The sequence below is a fragment of the Poecilia reticulata genome, chromosome 4 (assembly GCF_904066995.2).
Source record: "Poecilia reticulata chromosome 4, P_reticulata-male-v2, whole genome shotgun sequence".
Lineage (NCBI taxonomy): Eukaryota > Metazoa > Chordata > Actinopteri > Cyprinodontiformes > Poeciliidae > Poecilia > Poecilia reticulata.
Window position 1 is genome coordinate 18,777,141 of NC_088833.1, and position 16,173 is coordinate 18,793,313.

At 39.9% G+C, this 16,173-nt stretch overlaps 1 protein-coding gene across 2 annotated transcripts; it reads right to left on the reverse strand.

Annotated features, from left to right (window-relative positions):
* Positions 1-3,453: 3,453 nt before the first annotated feature.
* Positions 3,454-15,362, reverse strand: safb (scaffold attachment factor B). Of its 2 annotated transcripts, none has more exons than XM_008406925.2 (20): positions 15,066-15,362; positions 14,742-14,832; positions 14,301-14,362; positions 13,938-14,204; positions 13,360-13,393; positions 12,193-12,544; positions 11,821-11,864; positions 11,649-11,737; positions 7,893-8,042; positions 7,053-7,126; positions 6,864-6,910; positions 6,682-6,767; positions 6,380-6,522; positions 6,185-6,278; positions 5,880-6,073; positions 5,665-5,791; positions 5,374-5,438; positions 5,233-5,291; positions 4,284-4,338; positions 3,454-4,177 (listed from the first exon to the last, which is right to left on the reverse strand). In XM_008406925.2, the coding sequence occupies exons 1-20, from the start codon at positions 15,216-15,218 to the stop codon at positions 4,060-4,062; spliced, it is 2,304 nt and encodes a 767-aa protein (XP_008405147.2). In that variant the 5' UTR covers positions 15,219-15,362; the 3' UTR covers positions 3,454-4,059. The 2 variants fall into 2 exon arrangements, with proteins under 2 accessions (XP_008405147.2, XP_008405148.2); XM_008406926.2 differs by having other exon boundaries at positions 4,273-4,338.
* Between the last annotated feature and the right edge of the window lie 811 nt (positions 15,363-16,173).

Sequence of the window (16,173 nt, forward strand, 5' to 3'; positions counted from 1 at the left end):
ATTTCAGCTTCACTTATAAACTCCCAGAAAACATTACAATTGTGAGAAAAGAAACTAAGTTCTGCATCGGCCTTTAAGCTGTTCATTTCCACCGCTGTCTCTCATGGAATATGCTTGATTTGGAAATCTTAGGGTTAGGATAACAATCAAAACTCTTAAGGTCTGCCGTTTGTGACGCTTACCATATTAGTGTATGAGATGCTAAAGACATAGCAAAAATATCAACCCTTTATCATTTTGCCTTTGTTTTTAAATGTTAATAAAGCCTTCCTTACTAAGAACAGAAAGCTGGCAAAACTGAAATCACAATCTGCTTATCGGTACATTGAATCTTTTAAGATTTTAGATTTGAAATCAAAACCAAGATCAGTGAGTGTCAAATATAAACTCACAGCTCAACTTTATTTATTCTTCAATGGAAAAATTTTTCAATTTGCCACAGCTGCAAATAAATAAAAAACGTAAAAAAAGAAAAAGCTAAATGTAAATTTGTTTAGAAATCATTTCCATGTGGTTTAGGGTGAAGAAGTGAGCTCAGATTTTTTACTCCATCCCACGCAGACCACATGCAGCTGATGCTGTCATGACGAATGTGCATCTCCGACTGGGTGAGTCAAAGGCCGCACTGCATTTTAGGAAAATGTATTTTCCCTTCTTCCGTGTACAGTGAGGAGCCAGAGGACCAAAGTCGTTGCAGCTAAACGCGGGAGAGCTGCCGCTCCTCTGAACTCCACCTGTGTTGGAAGAATGTTGTCTCAGCTTTGTTGTGGTTCTGCTGGTGAGGAAGCTCCGGGTGGATCCTCCTGCGGTGGATCACACTAGAGTAACATTTAGGGCATCAGGTCACATTTCAGCAGATTGTGTTCACTCATGCACTGGGAAACTGCTGAGATCCACCCGAATTGCTTCAGAAAATCTGATTGACATAATGATACCAATCATCGCATACAGCTGCTGAAGATTTCAGATTGGACATGCCAGCATCAAATATTATCTTTTTTTTTTTTTTTTTTTTAAGTGAACAAAAACAAATATGCTGCAACAAATATCTGTCTTTTTGGATGACTCGTGTATCAGTTTCCCCCTACAGTTGCAGATTAACCCATTGCACAAAGTTAAAGAGGTATAATTAGAAGTGAGCAACAGGAAGTCATGACCAAATTAGGCTTTATGTTTTTGGTTGAAGGGAATCAATTATTAACAATCCCATTTCAGTTTGGCTTTAATGAAACACAAACATTGTTATTAAATCCATGTGTTCCTAGATGGCCCAGAACAATTAAACTAGACCAATGAAAACACAAAACAAAAATAAACTATGAGACATGAGTCACTACAGCTGATTATTCTTAATTAATTAGAAACCATGCAAGTTGTATTTTTGCAGCTGCAGAAAAATGAGCTCTCCCCCCACTCCACCGAATCAGAAGACACATCAGAGAAAAATAAACACAATCATGTTGAAGACAGCAGGAATCTGAGAAAATGATGTTTCACAGCGAGGGGCCGACCCTGATGATCAGTGGGGCCTCTTCTTTGCTCTGACCTCAGCTTGGATCAGTGGATGGACGCAAATTTCTGTCTTGTACCTCTCAGGAATCTGCAGCCATTCTGAGGATCTAGCTGGTGTTTTTCTTCTCCCAGCGGTGCTTGTCATGTTGACCCTCCTACATCTGGTGGATTATTTGTAGTTGAGGAGTGGTCAGTCAAAGCCCTGCTTCTAAAAACTAACACTTTGTCATCTTCATAACATGCCCAGTGAGCCCCCCCCCCCTTCATTTTTTCTCCTTTTCTGCAGGACAGTCGCAGCCAGACTGACGTTTTAGAGTCGGACACGTCGATGCCATGAAAGGATGCTGGTTTAGGCATAAATAGCATAAATCTACGGTTCAGCTCCTCCAATATATTTGCATCAGGTGATTCCTGCTTGGTCGGGGACATGTTTATGGTCAGACACTGCTCTCTAGTGGTGGAAATAGGAAGTCAAACAGGAGATTTTATGGAAAATATAAATTAGAAAAAACATTTGCTTTACTTCTTCAGTGAATACATAAATAAATCCTTGCCTACATTTATTGAATTGTTTCGATTTGTCAGATATTGAAATATTTCAGTTTAAGTTTATTTGCTAAAAACGTGAAGTATTATTTTAGTGTCAAATTAATATTTTCTGTGCTGCACTGAACCATGAAATAATTCAGTTTGTCACTCTTGTGTTTCATGCACACCTTCTGATTGGTTAATCTGCACAAGTCAATTTTAGAACAACTATAATAACCACAATTTAACACTGTCTGCTTTAATAAGTAGGGCTGACATAAAAAGTGAATTAAATAAAAACAGACAACTTTGAAACGTTTAGCTGTACAGTTGAAGAATATATACAGGTTTTTAAAAATACTATATTTTTTATCAGTGGACTTTTTCATAAACCATAGAATTAATGAATCTTACATGTCTTTGTGTTGAGTTTTAAATTGACGCATCTAATTATTTATTAATAGAGTTGTTTATTAAGTCCCATTATCTCAATACTAAGTGGATTCAAATGACTGAAAAAGCCACGTAGCAAGTTAAAGATTTTTGTAACAGTAAAAGCTTTTCAGTTGGTGCATCAATTTTTGAGAAATCTCACCCTAACATAGCATTTCAATTGACATGGAAAGCCTGAAGTTGGGTGTAGGTGACATTTCAAACTTTTGTTGAGTTTTCCATTTTTATTTCACAATAGGAATTTAGAGGAAGTCATACAAATGGCTAAATAAGGTTTGATCCCATTTGTTTGTAAATTGTGCAACAACTTTATCTGGATGTCATTACAAAGCCAGCGCTCACATGAATAACTGAGACCAGAGGTTAACATCGTTTCCTGCCGAGACCATTTATCCAGTCATAAATTCACTTCAAAAAGCTAATTTATAAACCACTTTATGAAAAAATTCAGAAGGCTGGGTTACATGTAATGCTAATTGATTTGCACCCATTTTATCTACAGTTCAACATCGACCCAGACCAATCCCGGTTTCTGGTAGAAAATGCATTTCTAATTGGGGGAAAAAAATAACGTGTTGCAGTGGCAGAGCTGTAATAAAACTTCATAATTGAAGTGTTTCAGTCTGACGCACTTCAATAATTCAAAAGGCCAGATACAGAATCTAGCAAATCCATCTTTTCTTCAACAAAAACAAAACCTATGCCTGAGTCTTACTTGTTTAAAGAAAAAAAAGCCTGGGAATACTGTATTTTTTTAAGATATTAAAAATTACATCTCATACCTACCTTGAAGGAAAACATTTTTTCTTGTATGAACACAAAGAGCCACATGTGAGGAGAGAGCAGGCTTAGAGATGGAGACTAAAAAATGAAGATCTGGAATCAAATGCTATTAACCAAACGTTTTTTCTCTCAACCAAACCTGGGAGAATTTTATTTTCAAGACAAGCACTACTAAAATGTTGAAAATGTTTTTATTTTTTCCACCCTGTAAATTTAACAAGACATCAGCCTTTCTGAGCCGATTCAATATTAAAACACTCTTCAATGAGAAACAGTAATACCCAGGCATTACAAAGTCAAGACAATCCTGACTTAACATTTTTATTCATAATTCAGCAGAAATTCCGCTTGAAAATGGTGGAAAAAGCCAACAAGTACAGTTTAATGAATTGTGACACTTAAAACTCCTCATATAAACCTGTTTTTCCTAGATTCAAAGTAAAAAAAAAAAAAAAGTTCCTCTTTCATAAAGAGAAACTTCTATTGATTAAAAATAATAAAACCTTGAACAAACAAAAACAGGGAGGACAGTGGTGCTGAGGTTAGGTCCATGAAACCCAGGTGTTATAAGCATCTGAATTTATTACAGTCGGGGTGGATTCACAATGAAAATGGTCAATTTGTACAACTGACAACTACAGAGGAGAAGATCACTATCAATTAGAACAAGACAAACCTAGCAGGAAAAATCATTAAAATGTATGGCAAAAAAATAAAAATAAAAATGTTGTGACATCCATGAAAAAAAAAAGAGCATTCAAAAACTGTACAACATCATGGGAGTCAGTAGCGTCGACCGAAAGCTCCTCCCTGGATGCCGCCGCCCTGCATCATCTGGTTCTGTCTGTTCAGAGCTCCAGACAGAGACTGAGACGTTCCTGTGTTCATGTAACCTCCACGACTGCAACACACGAGACACACACACATGACTACGTGCTGGCAACTTTTAAACCTCTGGGCAGCAGACGAAGTTTAATATATGGAGTAAAAGCTCACAATCTGCTCACCCTGCCATTCCTCCACGTGGCATGTGGCTCTGGCCTGGAATGCCACCATCTCTACCTGGATTCAGGAGAGCAAACATCCATCAGATGTTTTGGTCCAACATGGTAAAACTACCAGAACCAGTGGAAGTATTCACACCCTTTACCATTTTTAACATTTTGTCACACAAGAACAGAAACTAGCATACTTTTGTTGCTATACTAGACTGTCTGTAGGTAAATAGATTAAAAAGTCTGTAATCATTTGGCTACAGTTACAAATATATTAACTACGTAGCCACTTTAATATTGACAAATTAAATGTCCAAGTCATTAAAGGCAGATGCAGGTAGTCTTGACTGAATAGCCAGGATAACCTGAATATAAGTAAGGTTTAAGAATTTAGTTCCTGCTTCTCCTCTGAACTGTTGATGGATACATTTTCTTTTCTTTATGTACAACAAGGTTCAACTCATTAGTTTGACATGCGCTAAAGATCCATAAACTATTTTTAAAGAAAACCATGTGACAGGGAAAACATGACTTTTTGCAGAAGAGGCAAAAGTCTGCTGGAAGCAGAAAACAATGAACGTTAATATTTAATTGACAGAATCACGCAGTGGGATTTGCTTTTCCTTTGCACAAACATGGAAGCTGGTCAGAGCCTGACATATTGAGCTAAATACATAAGGAGAATCTAAGAGCAGCTGCAAGAGATTGGGGCTTTTAATTGCCAGCAGGACAATGACTAAATACACAGTCAAAGCCACAATGTGTGTCTTCATGTGCTACAACGACTAGTTGTAGCTTAACTGCAACGAAAAAGAGCTGCAACTGAATTAACATGAATGAAACAGGTTGTTTCTGGTTTCTTTTTTTGTTTAAGTTTTCAAGGTATTGAAAATGCTGCCACTTATTTTACATCATGTTCAGTTTCAGGGTATGCAAGATATACAAGTTCCCCAGCTGCTACCTTGCCACGTTCTGTCTCCATCCATCTTTCGGCCAGAGTCCCAGTCGCGGCCACCGTCCCTGAAAGAAAGACAGAATTGACCTGGTGAACATCAGATCAGAGCTTAACCAGAAGCTGGGGCCAGATCCAAGTGCTGCTCACCTTGGGTTCATGCGCTTGTCGTAGCCTCCGCCCCACGAATCTCTGCCGTGTCTGTCTGAGAAGTGCTGCACAAGACACACAAGTTATCGCCATGATGCTCCCTCTGTGTTTCTTCAAACCAAACTAAACGGTTTTTAAAAAAGCTGTTTGTTTTCTAGTTAGGTGTTGCCAGCACTGCTTTGAGCTTAAAGACTCAGAATGACAGAAACTTTGTGATCAGATCCTCTGCGCCTCGTTTCCTCCTGTTTTTAAAAATGCCAAACTACAAGATGAGGATCTCAGACATCTCACCTGTCCGTCGTCTTGGAAACGGCCACGGTCTCTGTGGTCAAAGTCCTGGTAGCGATCCTGACGACCGAAGTCTGAGCGGCCGAAACGGTCATCCATAGCCATGCGCTTGTCAGGCCAGTCGTCTTTTCTGGAAAAAAAAAAAAAAGCGACTACCGTGAGATGCGTCTCAGCATGTTGACAGAGATCCAGCTCCGGACGGTCGCTGTGCTGCCTACCTGTCCATGTCGTACGGCCTCTTTACGGGCCGTCTGTCCTGTTCAAAGCGCAGCTGCTCCTGCTGCCTCCTCAGCTCCTCGCGCTCCCTCATTATCCTCTCCTGCTCGCGCCGCCGCTCGTACTCGATCCGCATCCTTTCCCGCTCCAGGAACTGGCGCTCCATACGGTCTGCCTCCAGCCGCTGCTTCTCCACCTGACGACACAAACGCCCCCCCATCAACAAACGGGTTTTTAGGATTTCATTATGAGGTGAAGTACGACTGAGATGGAAGGACATTTTGTAAAATTGTTACTCTGATCGGACCTCCAGCCAGCGCCGGTTATTCATCATCCTTTCCTCTCTTTCTCTGAACATTCGGATTCGCTCGCGCTCTGACGGGTTGTCACGATTGCGATCACTGGAGATGAAATGGAAAGAAATTTAAGCTCGTACCCTCAATGATGTTTAGGCTAAATAAAGCTCGTTATTTTATTTATTTATTTTTTTACTTATCCTTACTTGAATCTGAATCTTTCAGCCTCCCTCATCTCCCTCTCTCGCTGCCTTTGTTTCTCCCTCTTTCTCTGCGCCTTGATCTGGGCAAACGTCAGGATGTCTTTTCTCTCTTTGCTGGAAGAGGCGCGACTCCGACTCTTAGAACTCTAAAGAAACGCGACGTGAGAAGCGTTAAAAATAAAAAAAAGTCATCATATCTGTACACCATGAGTTTCGTAACAGACGTTTTCAAAATGGCAGAGGAAAAAGAGATCCAGAGTTTAAATATCTTTCAAAGTGAAGCAGCTGAGGGATCGTTTTCTTACCCTCTCCCTGCTTTTGCTTTTGGTCTTGACGCTGACCACAGGCTCTCCCTTAGACTTGTCCATGACTACAGTCCTCTCATTTTGATCTGTGAATAAAAACAAATTACAAAACTTTAGATGCTTAGTGACTTTTTATTTAAATTTGATTCATTTGTATTGAAGTTTAAAAAAAACTAAATCACCTTTGTCATCTTTGCCCTCTCCTTCCGGTTTGTCATCCTTTTCAGACCTAGACAAATAAATAAAATAATTTTCAGCATCAACGTCATGCTTGACTTCAGTTTTTTTTACAAAATAAATAATTGGTAAAGCACGCTTTAAACAAACGTCCAAGACGAAGTTAGCACACCAAATGAATTTTGTATTCTTACTTGGAGTCAGTCGAGTGCCTCCTGTCGCTGGCAGTCTTGTCAACCGGCTTTTTTCCAGCAGGCTCATTTTTAGCCTAGAATGAGAAAATATAAGTTCTTAGAAACTCTTCTCGAATGTAATGGTTAAAGCATCTCCTTTCAGCGCTGAAAGTGAATAAAATAAGCAAAGTCTGAATGCTTTTATTGGCTGATTTTATGCTTCGTGTGTCAATACAAATTATGATTCATTGATAAGGATTTTCATTCTTAACGGTTCTTAGATAACGAAGTTTTAAGTTTGCTTAAGAGTACTTTCTACTGATTTGACCTAAAATCATAAATATTCTGATTAAAACACAGAGTCAAATAGTGAATATTCATATAGTTCCCAGCAACGTATGAGAAGAGGGAAACTCTCTTGGGCATCTGAGCATGCACAGTATAACATCTAATAGAGATAAACGATGCATATTTAATATGCCCAAGGGAGCGGTTGGTGTAAACATTTTATTGTTTACACCCACAATAAATTGTAAGGTACACAGGTATGGCCTGTTTCTGGGTATCATCCATGAAGTTGAAGAAAAATACTTGGAACTTTTTTTAACCTTTTGTTGAAATGCTGTCAATAGGACACCGTTTAGTTCAAATAAACAGGAGTTTAATGGTTATATTTCATTCTAATGTAACCATTAAAGACTATTAGAACATCTTCAGAGATTGGTTTGCGTGTTACTAAGGGGGAGGGGAGTTTAGAGTGTAAAATTTGTTTCTGTTGTACAAATTCAAACCCGTACTGAAATGTACAGCTGTCTCCACTACTATTTCTGTGAACAATAAACGTGACATTCGTTTTCTTACCCGCTCCACAAAGATCATCTTGCCGTGCAGCTCGGTCCTGTGAAGGTGATTGATGCAGTTGGTGGCCTCGTCTGAGGTAGACATGGTGACAAAGCCGAAGCACCGAGCCCCCGGGCTCTTAGCATTGGTCACCACCTTTACGCCAACAACCTGCATGGAAGATAAGACCAACAACAAACAATTACACTATAAGGTGCACCTTCAATGAATGGCCTATTTTAAAACTATTTTCATATATAAGGCGCAAAGAATAGACGCTACAATTAGGGTTGCCACCCATACCGTATTGAACCTATACGGGACGCGATTTGTTCCATACTCTACAAATGTGGATGTGAAATAATAAAGAAGTGGTCCCCCAGTACTTTATACAGTAGGCTGCCCCAGTCATTGTTTCACTCACGGTGTTGGTGTTGCGATATTGTGCCCAACTGCTTTCTGGGTAGCACAGACCAACCGACACGCTGCTGCCGCAGCCTCTGTCTCTCTTCCCCCCCGGCTTTAAATATATAGGGGCTGGTCCCTTGGTAACTCTAGTCGAAGCACCCGGATGAATGTCTATTCCGCGACTGGGCCGGGGCGTGGCCGGACGATGGTCACCCTTCACCGCTGCGCACAGCATGTTTGTGGAGAACGTGGTGCTAAATGACCTGCAAACGACCTGATTGTCAGGTCGGTAGGTAGATAGGTCAGTCAAACTTTACTAACAAACCAGCGTTCTGACAACTATCCCAGCATGCACCACGCGTTGCTTCTTCTACGGCCGAAAATGAATTCGGCGGCTGCTTACCGTAGTTGCTAGACCTGTTGTGGCTCAATATTGGTCCATATACAGTATAATAGGGGTGTAGTGATACAATCATTTCACGATACGATACGATATACGATATTCTGGTCACGATGCAATATGTATCACGATATTTGTTGAGCGCTACGATTCGATACGATTCAGTGCGTTTTTACAATTTTCTGAAAGATTTTAGAAGGACAGAGTGATTTTAGTGACATTTTGTGTTCCATAGACTTGAATTTAGTTAACTGAAAACTGATTAAAAGCACCAACTACACAATACCTGACTCTGATTGGACAGTCCAACAGTCTGCAGCTGGACAAAATGAATCAAAGATGCAGTGAGAGAATTAGTTTCTGTCCTTTAATTCATGTGGATTTGACATAAAACTCAAAAGTTTAAACGGTATTCCAGGAGCAGAGTGGGGAGATTATCAGCCTCTGTAGATTCTCAATATGCAAATGATTGCACTTATGTTTTTTCTTTTGGACACTGGCTGCATTTTGCAGTAAGAATGCAGCCACAAATGCAGTCTTTTGGACTATGGGGGAAAAAGGCTTTTCTACCTTGGCTTCCGGAGTTAGCCGTAGCTGTAAGCTGCTTTCTTCTAACTGCTAAAGTAGTGGCTCCGCCTCACCCCGTAGTGATCGACTCCCTGCAGCTACGCAGCGCCGCTATTCCCCTGCTTGGATCTCTGAGCAGCTGCCTCTCAGACTGCCAGGATCTCATAGTTCTCTCATTCTCTGATAGTCTTTCTCTGTTGCTAATAAAAATGATCGATCAGCCATTGGTATCATGGAAATCCTCACTGCGCCGCGGATTCCGGCTGGGGGTTTTTACATCTTCGTTTTCCTGCTCAAAACACAGCACCGCTGCGCGCCCGCTTCGGATGTTATCAACCCATGTTCATTCTTCAGGTAATCCATTATATACAGAAGCTAAAATCTAATTACGAAGTGAATGCTACCAGTTGAAATTTGCCTTAATTTTGCGATCTCACTGCTTTTTCAGCTGCTCCGTTCACGCCGCTACTCCTTTCCGCTTCTCTTTCACGGTTACTTGCACAACTTTACTTCGTTTCTCAGCAACAAAATACAGCCCATCGTTATTTATTGAAGATTTTACATTTCCAAAAACACAGGAATCTAATGTTTCGTTTCGTACGTTTGGAAGCTCATTCCCTCTCACATAATCAGAAAAGCCGGGGAATGGCGGCGGCGCTTTTGACATTTCTCTGACATTCGGAAAAATATGGTTTACTAATTTTAGCATAACTCCGGTTATACTTGGCCTATTAACACAATTTAAAAACTGGTGTGTAGTTTATAATGTGCACTTTAAGCTCAAGTTGAAAGTGAGACTGAGGGAGGCGGAGTCTTGCTGCTACGCCGTAACAAACTAGACATTAAAAAGAGCTATAAGGCTATGGATCCCAATGGTTTAACAGATCGATACTCGCGGATGAAAAATCGATACTTTCCTAGGGCGGAAAATATCAATATATATCGCCGAATCGATTTATTTATACAGCCGTAATATATAAGGGGCACCAGATTATAAGGCGCACTGTCGGCTTTTGAGGAAATTGAATGTTTTTAGGTGTGCCTTATAATGCGGAAAATACGGTAGTTACATTTCAACTAGAGTAGTTGAAATGTTGAAATCTACACAACATTCTGTGTACAGTGTAGACTTTACTGGTTGTTATCCTTAAAATGTTTTGTCTGAATGGTTGTTGATGGATTTTCATGTTTACATAGTAATATTTATTCAGAAAACCAGAGCTGTAAAATAATTCATAATTAGCCATAATTTCCAACATCTGTTTAATGTGTAAAACATTAGACTTGTACTTGTTGGACAAAATGAGAACACGTTTAAAAGGGTTGAATGTGAATACAGTCCCTGTCACAAGATGGATATCATTGGCTGAAGTGATTCAATTAAACATTTCAGAACAAAGAAGTCTGAGACACTGAGAAACAGGGAAATACTTTTATATTTCATTGTTTAATATGACAGCTCTCACTTTACGCCCCAGTCTAGTTCTGCTTGGCCGAACAGTCTGCAGGGACGACTCCTCTCCCAGAAGCACATTTTTTCCAAGGAGTTAAGTTCTGAGACTCACCTGACTGCCTCAGGCAGACTGAACAGTAATTTCAGAATCTGTTGCAGGATTTCGGTTTAGTTTTTCTTCACACACACTGAAGCTTTAGTAGCCTAAACATATAAACCTATTAAGGAAAGATTTTCTATCTTTAGTCACTTGATTCTGATGTGATCCAAAGTGAGGAACCCATAGACATCCACAAAGCCTGTATCAGGAGAGATAATTCACCTCGTAGCCTCATGAGCACCCTGCCGTACGCAGACCACACCCTTGTTAGAGCAAAAAGTCAAATGCTAAAAGTTGGTGGTAACCATAACAAGAAAGACAAGAGCTGATTCTGTGAGTGCTAAAATCTGATAAAGTAAAAAATGTTTTCCTGTTCAATTGTGTCGGTTCTGTTGCTGAAAACTGATGGTTTAAAGTTGATTTCGAGGATTAATCTTCCATTCTCCACCTTTCTCCCTTTTAATTTAAGTAGGAATAAAAACTCTGCGTTTTAGGTTTTGAACAGTTTAGATAAAAAGTATTTAAACATTCATTGCAGTTTACATTTTGAACTTATACAGAGGTTCGCGAATTAATTTGCATCGTCAGATTTGTTTGCCAAGTTAATTAGTGCTTGATAATTAAATTTAATGATTGATTTTGTTATGGATAACCCTCTCAACAACACTTCCCTTTTAACTGAATTGCCAATTAAGTCTAAAAATATGCAGAATTCTCCGGATTCTTCATTCAATGTGTAAAAGATTGCTCAAAGGGAAGGAAGTGAATTCATCCTTTAGATTGATTTATTAATATCCTTGATTTTTGGCCCTGAATTAATTTAGCATGTCTTCGCATTGCTACACTCACCTTGCCGTGTTTGCTGAATAGTGCCTTCAGATCAGTCGCTCTACTGGTGGAAGACAGACCACTGACCCACAGATTTCTGCTACTGCTCGCTGCAACGACAGATAAAAGATAAGTGAGCTTATATATGCTAAAGACTTGGATGATGGAGAGAGAGAGAAAAAAAATCCTTCACCTTTTTCATCCTTTGTCTCCGTCTTGCCGTCTTTTTCTTCAGAGCTGGAAAGAAAGGAAAAAAATGCGAATAAACAAAAATAACAGATCATACCGGAACTCCTGACATATTTACACTTTTGTTATTAAGTGTTCATGTTTCAGTAAAGTGATTTAATGGTGAATAAATGACAATACACTCTCACATTCATTACTCATTAAATAGTAAAGCGGGACAGGTGAGTGCAGGGAATGACAAAATCATCACAACGCCGCAGGAATTTTTTCTTTTCTTTTTTTTACCTCCAAAGAGCATCCAAATTTTTGAAATCACAAAAGGGCCAATGCAACAGAGATAGCCATTTTGGTTTCTAGTAGACAGAAAGCAACAAACCTCTTGTTCTGATCATCGCCCTCTACTGAAGAGGACTCTTTCAGTGCTGAGGTTGAATCCGCGGCAGCCTTATCCACAGTCTTCTCGTCCTTCTCACCCTTCTTAGACCCCTTTTCTGAATCAACAGATTCACCCGAGCCGCCCTGTTCGCTTACACTAACAGCCTGTGAGCTTTTGTTTTCAGAGTCAAGTGTCTCTTCTGGGACAGTATTCACATCCTGGGTCTCTTTGGCGTCATCCCCATCGGCAGATGCAGCGCTGCTGGCCTTGGCACCAGCGTTGGACACGCCGTCTTCCCCTCCGGCGACTTGCTCTTCTTCGGGGCTCTGGTCCTGGTCTTCTTTTAGAGGCTCTGATAAACAAGACCCGGCTACTTTGTTATTTTCTACGGATTTAACAGGAATAGAATGGCACAGAGTTTAATCACTTCTGAAACACATCAATGCTTAACGAGGAACTGGCAAGGCCTGGAATACGAAACTCATGGCCACCTGGCTGTGCTCTTAAAATGAAGTATTAAAACGAAGAAGACCCTACCCTAACAAAGAGACTGGAAGAGACCCCAAAGGCTGCAGAACGACCAATCAACTAAAGTGCATCAAACACTTTGGTTCATCTCTCGAGGAGAACCGCCTAGCACCAGTCACCTGATCCAACACACACAGATCGTGTTCAGCACTGATGAGAGCCACAAAACCAGCTGTGCAGCAGCAGCCAAGGCTCACTGCAGATCCATCATCTTCCAGCAAGGCGCATCCAGGGATCCACGTTTTTTTTCCAACAGAACTTCAGCTCAACTTGAGTTGTTTCGTCCAGATCATTTATGAATCACACAAATCTTATGGGATCTTCATCTTAGTCTTCATGTGGCAAACCTAGAAACACTACAAGCAGCTGCAAAGGCTCAGTCAGCCCTGACCATAAGGAAAATGCAATTGCTGACCAAGTGCATAAGACTGTTAACCACAGCTGTTTAAACAAATCAAAACAAATAATCTGTCCTTTTCAAGCGGTGTTGATTTTTATTTCAATAAGTTAACAAACCTCCGGCACAAAGTCAGCAATTTCCTTTGGGCTTCCAGTCTCTCCTTCTGGTTGTAACTAATCTGTTTGCAAATCCAAACTTGACACTAGAAAGACCCCTTGGTAGACCTTCTGCTACAGTACCTGTCAGTCCTTCTTCAGCGCCGTCATCTGGATTCTGGAAGAAACCAAAGCAGACAGATGAGGTGGTGGTCACTTTAACGTCTTTTCAGAACTTTTAGACGGACTTTAAATCAGGTTCTTCAACATCTTCAATACTTTCCTATATTAAATGCGTTATATTTTTCCAGAGGTTGGTATAATATTCTGGAAATGTTTTTCAATACACACACACAAAAAAAATGTTTCCTTGCGTTCTCTACTGGACAAAGTTCAGGACGTATCACTTCTGATATGGTCAATGAAAAACAGAGGAAGCGGTGTGAATATAATTAACAATAAAAATCTTTGTGCTTTCAAGAAATTTTGATTTTTATCTTAAAAGAAATTGAGTAAAGAACAGCATGAAAACAAACAGTTTTCCCTATTCAGTTCTCTTTTCGGCACAATTATCCACACAGTTGTAATACTACAGTGGCAGATCTCATGCTTCCAACTTAATTTACTAGATCTTCATCGCTTTTACTCAACTGATAAATGAGAAGTAAAATCTGAGCCGTTTTGATTAAAAGTCTTAAAAGCGGATAATCGTATCATCTTACCTCTGGACCTTGAGGCTCTTGCCCTGACCCAAACTCGATGAAGTCGTTTTCATCCTCCAGCAACGCCTCGTCGTCTCGGTCATAATTTCCTTCATCGTCAATAGGGTCCCCTGTTGGCATCCCGCTTTCGTTCTCAGTCTCATCCAGAACGTTCATGTCAAGGATGTCCATGTCCTGCATGTTCTCGTGGTCGTCCTGCATGATCTCGTGGTCGTCCTGCATGTTCTCGAGTTCGTCCTGCATGTTCTCGTGATCCAGAAAGTCTTCCTGAAAAGGACATATAAAAATCAGTCCCACTATTTCTGCAATAAGAGCAGCATTTTAACTCGAGTTAAAACAATTACTTTTCAAAAATAAACTTACTTGACCATCACGCGAATCCTCCTCCAAAGGAACTTCTTCTGCTTCCTCGTCTTGCCGGGAATCTGGGGAGGAAATGTGTTTTTTTAATACAGACATGAGATTGTGGTACAGTTAGCGATTAAACAAGATTTTAACAGTACACCATCTGCAAATTCTAAGACTAAATTGTATTTTATAACAAGGTAAAAAATCAAGGTTTTTGGAACAATTTTTAACACTCTACATGTCTACATGTCTGCCAGACTGTTTGTGGGGAAAAACAGTAACATTACATGGAGTTAAAAATATTCTGCATCACCTAATGGGAAATACAAAATACAAAGTGTGCAGGGTGGTTGACAGCAAATATTCCCTCAGTGAATCAGCAGCTGCAGGCCTGATTTATCCAACCAGTTGAATGAGGTAGACGTTAGCTAGCTGCGCTTTCAGCAGTTGTCTTACCTTTGGCGGGTCGCTTGGGTGTAGATTTTTTAGGGTTCGAGTCCGGAATGAGGACAATCTGATCTGGGTCTCCCCCTTCTTCCTCAATTGCCTGTTTGTGAATAATAAAGTAAAACAGATTAGCAGTGTGACTCTATAATAATAATACATTTGCAGACTCTCGAGATCAGCGATCTAGAGGTGATAGCTTTCCGTTAAGATTGAGTTTCGAAAAATGCACTTGAAAAACTAACAGAAATACGGAGTCAAATACTGAGTGCATTTTGCAGAGCGTTGCCTTCGTAACACTGCGCTACAGTTTCGTTGAACATGACAGAAGCTTACCCTTTTGAGGCGCTCCGACAGCACGCTCTTTACGCCAGTTGTGTCGAGGTTTCGTTTCTTGAGCTCGGCCTTAAGGTCGATGACTCGCAGCTCCGACAGCTTGCGGACCTCCGCGCCCTCCGGCATATCCACGTCACCGGACGGGTTTGCCATAGTTCTGCCCGAAAATATTTATAAACCCTTTAAACAGTCCTCAAAATAAATGTATTTTCCTTAGAGCTGCCTCACAAATGGAAGCAGCGGACTTGCAAAACCGAGAGCAAAATGGCGAACGACTGGAGCCGAGATGACGTCAATGCGCATGCGCAATTTGGAACTGTTGCGGGAAGACAGTCTATCCTAGGGAGTCCGAGTAGCTACAGACGTGAAAACAGTCCAGACGTTCTTCTTCTTCCACCTAAACAAAACTAATTTAGAGCGGCAAATGACTCCATTTTATTTACAATGTTAAGTTTTTTAAATAAAAAAAAATACACTTTTGCAAAAAGTGGATAAACATATTTTTCTTCTGTTGATATTTGTGTAAAATTATGTAAAGAAACAGTTTTCAACCTAAGAAAAACAGATGTAAAATATATATTTGTGGCACTTTTCGTATGGTTTACAATTCATGCAATTACTCAGTGAAAAAACAAAAAAATTACATTTGTTATCTATGTTTTTTTTTAAACAAACTACTTTTTCCTTTATCATTTTTAACTAAAATCATTAAGAGAAGGTCATAAGATTCCTGCAAGTCGCAGACCCGTGGCCTCGCTAAACCACGGGTCTCAAACCGCATTCCTCAAGGGCCAAATGTTTTCCTGCTCAAGAGAAACAGAAAGGAGGAGAAACTTTTAGTAAGATTAAGACTTGAACACACTGCACTCAACAGTTCACTTACATAACACAGGATACTGTGGAGAAAATGAAACAATAAAACATGTTATTTTAGTTTGTAGAAGTTGAGATAGAAAGGAGATGAATGTTGGAGTTATTTAGGAGAAATAAAGAAGCATTTAATTTAATAAGAATACTATAGGGAAATTTAGATAGTAAAAATATACGCATTTTAATGTTTTTTTTGTAAACAAAGTTAATTAATATAATATGAAAATGTAGTATAAAA

Coding starts and splice junctions, on each gene's coding strand:
- safb (XM_008406925.2), bottom strand. CDS start 15,218: ATGGCAAACCCGTCCGGTGACGTGGATATGCCGGAGGGCGCGGAGGTC. Junction 12,545..13,359: donor CGCTGAAGAAGGACTGACAG/GTACTGTAGCAG, acceptor CTTGTTTATCAG/AGCCTCTAAAAGAAGACCAG. Junction 6,911..7,052: donor AGGCACTCGACTGACTCCAA/GTAAGAATACAA, acceptor TTATTTGTCTAG/GTCTGAAAAGGATGACAAAC.